The sequence below is a fragment of the Phaenicophaeus curvirostris genome, chromosome 29, assembly GCF_032191515.1.
Source record: "Phaenicophaeus curvirostris isolate KB17595 chromosome 29, BPBGC_Pcur_1.0, whole genome shotgun sequence".
Lineage (NCBI taxonomy): Eukaryota > Metazoa > Chordata > Aves > Cuculiformes > Cuculidae > Phaenicophaeus > Phaenicophaeus curvirostris.
Window position 1 is genome coordinate 1516805 of NC_091420.1, and position 12006 is coordinate 1528810.

The following is a 12006-nucleotide window of genomic DNA, read 5'->3' on the forward strand; positions in this document are numbered from 1 at the left end:
CATGTTGCAGACCCTGTACAGCTACTTCTGGTGGGAGCGGCTCTGGCTGCCGGCGAACCTCACCTGGGCCGACCTGGAGGACCGCGATGGCCGCGTCTACGCCAAAGCCTCCGATCTCTACGTCACCATCCCCTTGGCCTTCCTCTTCCTCGTCGTCCGGCACCTCTTTGAGACGTGAGTCCCTTCCCTGATGCGGCTCTGCTGGTGCCAAGTCCCCTGGGATGTGTCCCTGCTACGTTCCTCCCATCCCAAACCACACTGAGCGCCGGGAATCGGCTCCCGGCGTCCCGGCACAGACCCGGCTTTGTGAATCCTCTGCCGCCTTCGCTTGGGCTGCTCGGCCGCGGCGCTTGAGGAGCGATTTGTTGGGCAAACAATGACGAGCCGGGAACGGGAACAGACGGAGCTTTGTTGGGATGGTGGGAGAAGCGGGGAGGCAGCGTTCGCCGGGACGGATCTGGCTCGGCTGCTGCGTGGGGGCCCCGTCCCCAGCTCCAGGGTGACAGAGGGACCCGGGACGGGGAGGGCTCCCAGAATGAGATGGGGAAACTGAGGCAGCGAGTGGCTGCAGTCGCTGGGTGGCTTTGATGGAGCCGAGTGGTGCGGAAATAGAATCATAGAATAGAATCACAGAGTCACCAGGTTGGAGAAGACCCACTGGATCATCAAGTCCAACCATTCCCAGCAATCACTAACCCATGTCCCTCAGCACCTCGTCCACCCGTCTCCTCTTCTTCTCCAGCCCCCTCCCCAGCTTCGTTGCTCTTCTCTGGACTCGCTCCAGAGCCTCAACATCCTTCTTGTGGGGAGGGGCCAGAACTGACCCCAGGATTCGAGGAGCGGTCTCCCCAGGGCCGAGTCCAGAGGGAAAAGAACCTCCCTGGCCCTGCTGGCCATGCAGGTGGAACATTGGGTGTCTGTCCTCTCCGTCCCAGGTACGTGGCCACCCCCCTGGCCGGGCTCCTCAACGTCAAGGAGAAGATCCGGTTAAAAGCCGCCCCCAATCCTGTGCTGGAGAAGTTCTACGCTGCCACCACCAAGCACCCCAAGCAGGTGAGGGGTTGGGGGTCCCCGCAAGGGGCTCGGCGTGACCGGGGGAGGGCGAGCGGCCGAGCCGGGGCCCTGCAGCCCCTCACCGACATCCCTGCCGTCCGCAGGCCGACGTGGAGCTGCTGTCCAAGCAGAGCGGCTGCACCGTGCGGCAGGTGGAGCGCTGGTTCCGCCGCCGCCGCAACCAGGACCGGCCCAGCCTCCTCAAGAAATTCCGGGAGGCCAGGTGAGAGCGCGGCGTCGCCGTCGCCTCCGGATGGGGCTGGGGGGGCTGCTCCGGGGCGGGGGGGTCTGGTGGTCCATCCTTCTCCCTCCCGCTCTCCGGTGCCCGTCTGAGGAACCGTCTGCTTCCTTTTTCCAGTTGGAGATTCACGTTTTACCTTATTGCTTTCATTGCTGGCATGGCTGTCATAGTGGATGTGAGTATTGGCCCCCCACCTCGGCACCTTCTCGCTCCCCCGGCACCTTCTGATCTCTCTTTCTCTTCCCCAAATCCTGCAGAAACCCTGGTTCTATGACCTCCGGGAGGTGTGGAAGGGCTACCCCATCCAGGTGAGCGCCCGGCCCCATCGCAGCCGCCGTCCCGCAGCCCTTCCCGCTCCCGGGAGCTCCTGGGAGGTGGGAGGTGGGAACCGGAGCCCGTGGGAGCTGGTGGGAGATGAGAACTGGAGCCTCCAGAGGTCTGGGAGGGTCTCTCCAGGGATCGCGCAGCGTCTCTGGCCCCTGTGTGGCTTTGGCTGATGCACGGGGAAGGGGTTTACATGCCGTGGGCCTGCTTGGTGCCCGTGGAAGAGGATTGGAGCTCCTGGAGGGCGTGGAGGGTCCTGGTAACTGTGTCCGGTGCTTTGCAGAGCATGCTGCCCTCCCAGTACTGGTACTACATGATCGAGCTCTCCTTCTACTGGTCTCTACTCTTCAGCATCGCCTCTGACGTCAAGCGCAAGGTGGGCTGGTGGCGCTGGGGCTCCCTGGGATCTCGGGGGGCGCTGGAGCGAGGCTGCCGTAACCCCTGCTTCCCTCTTCCCTGCACGCAGGACTTCAAAGAACAAATCATCCACCACGTGGCCACCATCATCCTCATCAGCTTCTCCTGGTTTGCCAACTACATCCGTGCAGGGACGCTCATCATGGCCCTGCACGACTCCTCGGATTATCTGCTGGAGGTGAGTCCCCTTCCCCCGTGCTCCGGCCTCGTCCCACGTCCCCGTCCCACCTCACCCCACTCCGTCCCCGCAGTCCGCCAAGATGTTCAACTACGCTGGCTGGAGAAACACCTGCAATAACATCTTCATCGTCTTCGCTGCCGTCTTCATCGTCACCCGCCTGGTCATCCTGCCCTTCTGGTGAGCGCAGGGCGCTGAGAACGGGGCGGGGGAAACTGAGGCACAGCGCCGGGGGGACCCACTGGGGCTGGGCTGCTGCTTCCTGTCCGTAACGGAGCGGCTTTTCCCGGCAGGATCATGCACTGCACGGTGGTTTATCCTCTGGATCTCTATCCTGCCTTCTTCGGATACTACTTCTTCAACTTCATGATGGTGGTGCTGCAGTCGCTGCACGTCTTCTGGGCCTACCTCATCATCCGCATGGCCCAGAAGTTCATAACTGGAAAGGCAAGAGGGGAACGGGGCTCCCGATCCTGCCTGGATTCGCTGCCGTGGGGCGAAGGGGCTGAATCCGGGGCGGGGGGGTTGGTAGGGGAGACCCCAAACCGTGAAGCTGGAGCGTCTGTGGCTTCCCGAGTCCCCCAGAGCCCTCGGTGAGAAGGAAACTGGTGGTTGTGAGGGGAGGGAAACTGAGGCACAGGAGGAAAAGGGCAGCGCTGACCGAGCTGCCTTCTTTCCCGCTGCCCCGACAGGTGGTGGAGGACGAGAGGAGCGACCGGGAGGAGACGGACAACTCGGAGGAGGAGGAGGAGGCGGCGAAGAACGGGCCCTTGTCCAACGGCCACCCCGTCCTCAACAACAACCACCGCAAAACCGACTGAGCGCCCTCGCCCCGTCTGCGCCGCAGCCCGAGCCCGTGAGCTGGCGAATCCCACCGGTGCCCGGCTCCCCGTCCCCTCCAGCCCCTCCCTGGGGTCCCACGGAGCAACCCGGGGTCCCACGGAGCAACCCGGGGCCCCGAGGCTCCCGCTCGGCCCCCTCTTCGGCCTCCTGGGCTGCTCCACCTCACGCTCCTCGCCGTCGGTGCCCTTCCTGCCTTTCACCTGCTGCCTTAACCCACCCGGAGAGCTCGGCTCCAGCCCCTTGCTCCCCGTCTTCCCTCACGGAGGGAGGCGAAGAGCCCCGAGCGAGGGAGGGCGGTGGGGAGGCCGCACGAGCCCCGCTCCGCAGCGGAGGAATCGGCCGCGATGACACTAGGGACGCGCTCGGGGAAGTCACAAGGTTCACTCACTACTCGCCTCTCGGAGGAGTTTAATCCCTTCTGTACGTGGGTTCCCAGTCTCGCTCTCCGGGGCCGGTCCCGGTCCCTTCCCGGCTGGAACAGGACAAATTCCCAACTGATAGTTTGTGGTTGTTTCTATTTATTTGGAAGATGGAAGGAGCCGGGCTTGGCTTCGCCTCCTGCATCCAGCCGGGATGCGGCGAGAACGCCCGGGGTGGAGGGATGGGGGAGAAGGACCATTAACCAACACAGACCAAAATATGTTTTGTTGTTTTTTGTTTTTTTTTTTTTTTTTAAAAAAAAAGGTTAAATATATTAAAAGTTACAAAACTAATAAACTTCAGTAAAAAAAACCTCACAGGCTTGGGCAGTTCTTGAGCCTGGTCCCCACCGGGCCTGGGGGTGGTCGCTGCAGCGCAGGCCCCTCCTTGACAGGGATAAAAAGGGGTGGGTTGGGATATTTTGATATTTTTGTTGTTTTTTTCCCTTCCTGAAGCACCCAGAGCGTTGTTTTCAGGCCCCCGAGGAGCCCCGGCCCCACTCCTGGGGTGACAAAGCTGCCATTCAGGTGGACACGGAGGATGGAACCGATGGAACCGCAGCTCGCGGTGGCTGTAAAGGTGGGGGAGGTTGAAAAAAAAAAGTTGAAGATGGAAAAAACCAACGTCCCTGGTGCCAGCCGCTGCCAGGGGGGCAGCTGGAACCGGTGCCTGCTCCTCCCAGCCAGGGCTTTGCGGGATCGGATTCCAGTTTAACCAAAGCTGCCTCTCCCGCTCCCTGTTCTGGGGGGGCTGAAGCCGCTGGGGGTGCAGGTAGGAGCCCTGCCCGGCAGGGAAAACAAACCAAACCCAACCCCAACCCTTGAAACCTTGTGGAGCTGCCAGCGGGAACAAGACGGGGAGTTTTCCAGGAGGAGCCGCCGCTTGCTGGGTTCACGTGTGGCTCCGGCCAAGCTGGCCTCCCCCTCACAGGTGCCCAGGCCGGGTCGGCTTCATAGAATCCTAGAATCACCAGGTTGGAAAAGACCCACCGGATCATGGAGTCCAACCATTCCCATCAATCACTAACCCATGTCCCTCAGCACCTCGTCCACCCGGCCCTTAAACCCCTCCAGGGAAGGTGAAGCCTTCGATGGAGCCGAGGTCAAGGCCTCCCAGCTCGGAGCCTGAGCCAAACTTGGGATCCTGCGCCTGTGGTTTCGCCCTAGGGCACCAGGAATAGGCAAGTAGCATCAGACCTGTTCCAGGGCAAGAAGGGTTCACCCAGCACCTCCTTATTTTAACGAGCTGGGGTGTTAATGAGTTTTTGCTCTGCCAGAAGGCAGGGAAGGTGCCGCTGCTGCCCTCCCCGTGCCCGTCGTAACCTGTCTGGGCTCAGCTGCTCCCAGCACTTCCCCAAGCCCCAAGGAAACAGGCAAAAAGGGCTTAAATCCTCCTCTTCTGAGGCTTTTTGCTGCATCTAAAGCTCAGGGATTTTGGTTTTTAATATTAAAAATGTACTTTATTGGGTTTGATTTCTAAAAAGATTCTTGACAGCCACTCATCACTCACAGCTGAAGACTTTTTTTTTTTTTTTTTCCCCCCCACTTAAATTCATGTCACAGCTCGAAATGCAGCCTGGGCCGCTCTTCCCAGGCTTCTCTCCACCAGTCCCGCTCCCTCCCAGCCCCGTAGGGAGAGCAAGAGCTTGGTCCCAAGCGGGAATTGCTGCCCTAGAGGCCTGGGGGAGCGCTTTTTGTTTGAAAACCAGCACCGACACCGCCTGGGCTGCACGGCCTGGGCTGTGGGGTACGTCCGTCCGCCGCCGCGGGGTTCAAGGGAAGGGGAGAAATCCAAGTGAAGGGGAGAACGTGAAAGCCTCGGCCCTTGGCTTCGTAATCAGTGCTTGAGAAGGAGCTTTACCCTGAAGAAAGGAGCACCAGGCCGCGGCAGGAGCATGGGGGGTTGCTCAGAGCAGCCGCCCGCGGCACTTGACGGCCCCGCAGCAGCACAGCAGCTCTTTGCCTTCCACGCTGCCCACTTCGTAGTTGTAATCCCACGTCAGCTCCGTGCCGGCTCGTATCCTCCTGGAAGGGGAGAAAAAGAAAGCAGAGGCTGGGAGGAGAGGCCGTTCCCCTCGAGGAGGACGAGCCGGAGCTCCCCTCCGCTCGCAGGTCGGTACGGACAGGGCAGCGCAGTCCGGCTTCCCCTGGGGCAAGGGCGAAGCGGCCAGCGCGGCCGCTTTGGGCTCTGCTGCTTTGGGCTCTGCCGTGAGCTAAGGGACAAAGTTCCCTGATGAATCACTCCCACGGGGCTTCACAGAGGAGCTGGCGGTGCCTGAGGCACGTGGCAGGGATTCTCTGCTGCCTGCAAGGGCTGCAGCTCAAATAAGGCAGGCAGAGGCTGCTCCCTGCTTAACTCTCCCCTTCTGAAAGGGCTAAAACTAACGGCAGTCGCACCCGCGCAGGAAGAGAGGTCAAATCCAACTCAGTTCCAAGCTTCTCCCCGCTCAGGCTGGGGTGAAACAGGCTGAGAGCGTTGGGGTTGTTCAGCCTGGAGAAGAGAAGGCTCCAGGGAGACCTTAGGGCAGCTTCCAGAGTTGAAAGGGGCTCCAGGAGAGCTGGGGAGGAGCTCTGGGTCAGGGAGGGCAGGGATGGGACGAGGGGAACGGTTTTGAACTGCAAGAGGGGAGATTGAAATGAGATCTTGGGGAGAAATGTTCTCCTGTGAGGCCCTGGCCCAGGTTGCCTCATCCCTGGAGGGGTTCAAGGCCAGGTTGGATGGGGCTTGGAGCCCCTGATGCAGTGGGAGGTGTCCCTGCCCGTGGCAGGGGTGGGACTGGATGGGCTTTGAGGTCCCTTCCAACCCAAACCATCCCATGACTCTGAGAAACCGAGGACGGAGGTTCCCGGGAGCAGGAGACACCCGTGAACTGGCAGCCCTTCCCCAAGCGGCTGCGACTCACTTGCTGGCGAAGAAGGCGACCCAGGGGAAGCGGAGATCATGCGTATCCACAAAAACGTTCTGCACGAAGAGGTTGGGGCTGCAGCTATGCTGGAAAGGGAGCAGAGGGACAAACACCGTCAGCGAGTTCCTGCCGCGGGAGGGATGCAAACCAGCCAGCACTAAACTAAACACCAGCCTTTAGGAACAGCAGCGTTCCTGATTTGTCCGCTGCGTCCAGCGTGAGCCTGCTGGAACAGGCCCCCCTCCTCCCTCCCCTGCCCGCACAACCAGGGATGAGTCATAAGATCCGCGCTCGCAAAGGTAACGGGCGCTGGAAACACGGGCTTAGCCACCGGGCCTGCCACGCGGGATCAATCCAGCTCAGTGCCGGGTCCTGCTCTGGGGCCACAACAACCCCACGCAGCTCCAGGCTTGGGGAAGAGTGGCTGGAAAGCTGCCTAGTGGAAAAAACCTTGGGGGTGCTGGTTGACAGTGGCTGAACAGGAGCCAGCAGTGGCCCAGGTGGCCAAGAAGGCCACCAGCATCCTGGCTTGGAGCAGCCGTGGGGCGGCCAGCGGGAGCAGAATCAAATCGTGGGTTTGGTTTTGGGCCCCTCGCTCCAAGAAAGACCTCAAGGGGCTGGAGCGTGGCTGGAGAAGGGAACGGAGCTGGGAAGAGGCTGGAGAACAGGGGTTGTGGGAGCGGTGAGGGCCCTGGGGCTGTTTAGTCTGGAGAGGAGGAGGCTGAGGGGAGACCTCATCGCTCTGCGCAGCTCCCAGGAGGAGGCTGGAGCCAGGCAGGGGTCAGGCTCTGCTCCCAGGGAACAAGGGATGGGATGGAAACGGCCTCTAATTGTACCGGGGAAGGGTTAGAGTGGATATGGGGAAAATTCCTTCATGGAAAGGGCTGTCAAGGGGAGTCCCCATCCCCAGAGGGGTTTAAAAGCCGTGTGGACGTGGTGCTCAGCGACACAGTTCAGCGGTGGGGTGGGCAGCGCTGGGTTTAGAGTTGGATTCCATGATCTTAAAGGCCTTTCCCAACCTGAACGACGCTGTGAGTCTCTGCTCCCCCTCCCAGTCCTGCTCTTTTCCCCGTTTTCTTACCCTATTTATCTAGTCCTGGGGAGGAACAGCCCCACCAAAAGGACAGGCCCCCCCCGCGATGGGTCCCTCGCCCTTCCCAGCTGCCCAGGGACATTGCCCGTCCGCCCCCTGGCCCGGGCAGGGACTCACGTTGAGGTACCGGCCCAGGTTCCCTTCCAGTTTGGCGTCGATGATGTAACAGGACTCCTCTCCATCATAGAACTGGCGGGTGGTCCTGCGGTCGGGCGCGCTCTCCCCCTTCTCAGCCGCTGCCAAGTTGGTGGATTTGATGGCGATGCCGTGAGTGGATTTGAGGGCAAAGCCACGGGTGGATTTCACCGCCACTTGCCTCTTCACCGCGCCTGCACAAGAGGAGCAAACGTTACCCTGTTTCCTCTCCATCTTCTGGAAGCAGGATCACAAAGCTGCTGGTCCAAGACGTTCTTTGCTTTCACACCAAAGTCAGAAGCTCCTTTGAGATGCAGCTCGGATCTAAACCACCATCCCGGATGGCGCCTGGGACCCACCCTGCTTCTTCGCTCGACCCAGTGGATCTGGAGACCGTCCAACAAGAACCTTCACAGCAGCTTTTTCTTGGATACCCACCAGTATCCAGTTCTTGAGGACTGGGTTTGTGGTTACGGCTCCAATATCACACAGGGAAGCTTCATAAAGCTCAGAGGCGCGTGAAGCAGGACGCCTCGTGCTCCCAGCTGCATCCTCACCAGCCCTTCTTGGAGGGTCCTGGTCAGAATTTCTTGCTCTACCTCCACTTCCCACCCTCATTCCAACCCCAGCAGGTTCCTCACCTGAACTGGACAAGGAGTTTTTCTTGTCGTCAGCTTCGTCGTCGTCGGAGCCCGAGGAGATGGTCTGGATGTCGTCGCTGTCGTTGGTTGTGCCCGGGGCCTGGCCTGCTGCCGCCTGCCCGTTCTCGCCCTCGCTGTCCGTGCTGCTTGACAGCGTCAGCACGTCCTGCGAATGGCAGTCACAGCTCAGCTGAGGGGAACGCACGGCTCCATCGCTTCCCGAGCCACCTCCCTGGCTCCCTTCTTCCCCCACTCTGTCCCCTCGGACACTGCGATCAGAGCCGGAATGGGATGGAAACCCCACCTCCCAGCAGCAGGATTTGGGGTGCTGGCTGCTCCTGCAGCACCCAGCCGGCCAGAACCTCGCGAGGCTGCACCTTGGGGTGCCCTGGGGTCAGCAGGGAAGAGAGGAGACCCCAAACCCCAAGGATCATCCCCCAGGATGCAGGGGCAGGCTGAGAGTTGGGGTTGTTGAGCCTGGAGAAGGCTGTGGGGAGAACTTAGAGCAGCTTCTTCCAGTGCAGAAAGGGGCTCCAGGAAAGCTGGGGAGGGGGCTCTGGCTCAGGGAGAGGACAAGGGAACAGTTTTGAGATGAAAGAGAGGAGATTGAGATGAGATTTTGGGGAGAAATGTTCTGCTGTGAGGGCGGGGAGGCCCTGGCCCAGGTTGCTCCATCCCTGGAGGGGTTCAAGGCCAGGTTGGATGGGGCTTGGAGCCCCTGATGCAGCGTGAGGTGTCCCTGCCCATGGCCAGGGTGGGATTCGATGGCCTTTGAGGTCCCTTCCCACCCAAACCATTTCACAATTCCATGAATCCACGGTTTCCTCAGCCCGGCTCTGCTGAGGGATGGGTTCCTGGTATACAAACCAAGACGCTACATCCCATCACGACCCAAGGCCCAACACCTTGCTGCCCTCTATTTTTGGCCTTTCAGACCCAGGCCAGACCCGCACCGCTTGAAGAAAATCGCCCCTATGAACGACCAGCCCAACTGGGACTGAAAGCAGCAGAGAAACAACCTAAAGTGAAGCCCCTGGTCTTCATCAAACCATTCTAGACCCTCTTCCAGCCTTACGTCAGTGGGGGGCTGCGGCGTGAGGGACTGTCGCCTGCTCTGCAGCAGAGCCGTCTTGCTCATTGGCCTCCGGATCCCGTCCAGTTTGGGAGGGGTTGGGTTGTAGCCGTACATCCTTCCCAACTCGCTGAGCCTACGGGGCGAGGAGAAGAGAGCGTCACACGTGTCCCAGCGACAGAGCGGCCAAGGAAAGCCGAGAGCGGGACGAGCTGCCATCTCCAAGCATTTAATTTGCTGGGGTACAGCCCATCCCACCCCCTCAAGCTCTCCATTTACTCTGGGGTGACGTTAATGGAGTTAAGGGGCAGCCCCAGAGCCGCAGCAACACGGTCAGAGGCAAATTTGGGAAAAAAAACAAAGCAAAATACAATTTAAAGAACTTTACCCTGGAATTTTGGTCGAATCTTCAGGTTCCTGCAGAGGAGAGAAGCGCAGAAGATTAAAACCTTTCACTTTTGGAGTGTTTTTCAGCCCTTGGGTGGAAACTCCTCAAACACCAGCACGGTTGTGAGGAGCCGGAGGTCCCCACAGAGCGACACCCAGGCCAGGGCTGCTCTAGAGTTGTGACCGCGCATCTCCCACCCTCCACAGTCTCCCAGTCCCTGCTCTGGAGCGAGGGAAGCACGGGGACCACGTCCACTGCTCTGCTGTCCCTCTCCGAGCCCTCCCCACACTCCCCAGGCAGGCAGCGGCTCCTGCTCTCCAGGCTGCAGAGCCACGAGGTGCTCAGGTAGGGAGGGACGCTCAGCTCAGCGACTTCTTTGTAGCCTCTTGAGCCACAACCTCCCCCAGGATGGGGAAAGGCACCTCCTGACCCCACCAGAGCAGGACAAGGAGCACCACAGCCCATTCCAAGCTGTCTGAGCAAGAGCAGCGCCGAGGCACATCGCTGTGTCTCCATTTCCTCCTCCAAGGTGAGGGACAATCCACATCTCCCACTCCCACAACCCTCCCTTACATCTTTCTTTGACACCTTCGACTCTCCGTCCAGGTCTCCCGGGGCCGAAGCGGAGCCTTTCTCACCAGGAAGCTCTGTTTTGCTGGCCTTGGCTTCACTACCTTCGCTCATCTTGAAGGAGGAGGTGCTGTCATTGTCCTGGAAGCCATCAGCCATGCTGTTGGAGCTCAGCCACGAGGCCACTTTGTTCTTGGAGGTCTCCTCTGACACCGGCAGCTTACAGGAGGCGGCCAGCGCCGTCTCTTCATGGCTGATCTGCCGGGTGAGCCCCGAGTCCTTGGATGCCGTCTCCGACAGCCCGTTCTCCTTCTGGCCCCGGGTCTGCCGGCGCGTGGCATAGCTGCGCCAGACCAAGCTGGTGCTGAAGTCCTCATCCTTGCAGAAGTTGTCATCAGAACTGTCCTCGTTGGACTCCTCCTGCTCCTCGGTGCCTGTGTTTTCCTCCTCTTCGTCCTTGAGGTCCACCCCACTGCTGTCGGAAGAGCACTTTGCGTCACTCTCGTAGCCCTCCTTGAAGTTCTCCACGCTCTCAATGTGATCCAGGTTTGCAAAATATTCGTCACCCATCTCCAAGCCCTCTTTGTCAGCAAAGTCATCCGTGAGGATCTTGCCTGGGAATAGAAAACTAAACGTGAGTTCTCCAGGGATGAAATTCCTACCCTGTAAATTTTTATTTCCCCAGAGGCTCAGTGAAGAGCAAGTTGGACTTGATGATCCAGTGGGTCTCTTCCAACCTGGTTATTCTATGATTCTATACTCCAAACTGAGCTGGGAAAGGACAACGCGTTACCCTGATGCTCAAGTTAACGGAAACCTGAAGGACGTGTTCGATTTGGAGTGAGCCCTCGCTAACATCCAGGCTTCCAACAAGGAAATCTCTAACCAGGAATTCAAACAAGCTGGTGGCCTTTCCCTCTGAGGGGCCGGAGGTGACAACAAAGCACAGAAGCAACATTGAGGGATCAGAGCACCAGCACACGCAGGCATTGCCCGTGGTTAAGTTCTGTTTCGGAGTTAACGCAACTGTGCTGCGCAACTTCTGCATTTTACCAGCCAGAGCCGCGGTGCCAGCTGCCGCTTCGCTGTAAACAGGAAGAAAGGACGCGTTGATTCACCCTCGGTGTGCAGAAACAGAGCTGGGGAGGTGTGGATGCACACTCATTGTGCAGAAACAGCGCTGGGGAGGTGTGGATGCACACTCATTGTGCAGAAACAGCGCTGGGGAGGTGTGGATTCACCCTCATTGTGCAGAAACAGCTCTGAGGAGGTGTGGATTCGCACTCATTGTGCAGAAACAGCGCTGGGGAGGTGTGGATGCACACTCATTGTGCAGAAACAGCGCTGGGGAGGTGTGGATTCACCCTCATTGTGCAGAAACAGCGCTGGGGAGGTGTGGATTCGCACTCATTGTGCAGAAACAGCGCTGGGGAGGTGTGGATTCACACTCAGTGCGCAGAAACAGCGCTGGGGAGGTGTGGATGCACACTCATTGTGCAGAAACAGCGCTGGGGAGGTGTGGATGCACACTCAGTGCGCAGAAACAGCGCTGGGGAGGTGTGGATTCACACTCATTGTGCAGATACAGCGCTGGGGAGGTGTGGATTCACACTCATTGTGCAGAAACAGCACTAGGGATGTGTGGATTCACACTCATTGTGCAGAAACAGCGCTGGGGAGGTGTTGATTCATCCTCAGTGCACAGAAACAGCGCTGGGGAGGTGTT

General features: G+C 59.6%; 2 protein-coding genes across 5 annotated transcripts in view; one reads left to right on the forward strand and one right to left on the reverse strand.

Annotated features, from left to right (window-relative positions):
• CERS2 (ceramide synthase 2) lies at nt 1–3775 on the forward strand. The gene is made up of 10 exons (XM_069878659.1): nt 1–174; nt 936–1053; nt 1158–1276; nt 1412–1469; nt 1552–1602; nt 1902–1994; nt 2085–2213; nt 2287–2393; nt 2507–2660; nt 2906–3775. Exons 1-10 carry the CDS (start codon nt 2–4, stop codon nt 3032–3034), a joined length of 1131 nt encoding a protein of 376 aa, XP_069734760.1. The 5' UTR covers nt 1; the 3' UTR covers nt 3035–3775.
• Nucleotides 3699–12006, reverse strand: part of SETDB1 (SET domain bifurcated histone lysine methyltransferase 1) — a 25956-nt gene continuing 17648 nt past the window's right edge. For 3 of the 4 annotated variants that reach the window (XM_069878619.1, XM_069878616.1, XM_069878618.1), the window contains 7 exons: nt 10284–10894; nt 9711–9739; nt 9326–9458; nt 8251–8416; nt 7592–7803; nt 6379–6467; nt 3699–5500 (listed from right to left, as the gene is read on the reverse strand). In XM_069878619.1, coding sequence (XP_069734720.1) covers nt 5383–5500; nt 6379–6467; nt 7592–7803; nt 8251–8416; nt 9326–9458; nt 9711–9739; nt 10284–10894 — 1358 coding nt within the window. In that variant the 3' untranslated portion in view covers nt 3699–5382. The remainder of the gene's footprint in view (nt 5501–6378; nt 6468–7591; nt 7804–8250; nt 8417–9325; nt 9459–9710; nt 9740–10283; nt 10895–12006) is intronic. The other variant, XM_069878617.1, reaches the window with a different exon arrangement.

Excerpts from the sequence above, each read along its gene's own strand:
- CERS2 (XM_069878659.1), top strand. The coding sequence starts at position 2 with ATGTTGCAGACCCTGTACAGCTACTTCTGGTGGGAGCGGCTCTGGCTG. Across the intron at positions 1,054-1,157 it reads CCACCAAGCACCCCAAGCAG|GCCGACGTGGAGCTGCTGTC; the intron begins GTGAGGGGTTGG and ends TGCCGTCCGCAG. Across the intron at positions 1,995-2,084 it reads CCTCTGACGTCAAGCGCAAG|GACTTCAAAGAACAAATCAT; the intron begins GTGGGCTGGTGG and ends CCCTGCACGCAG.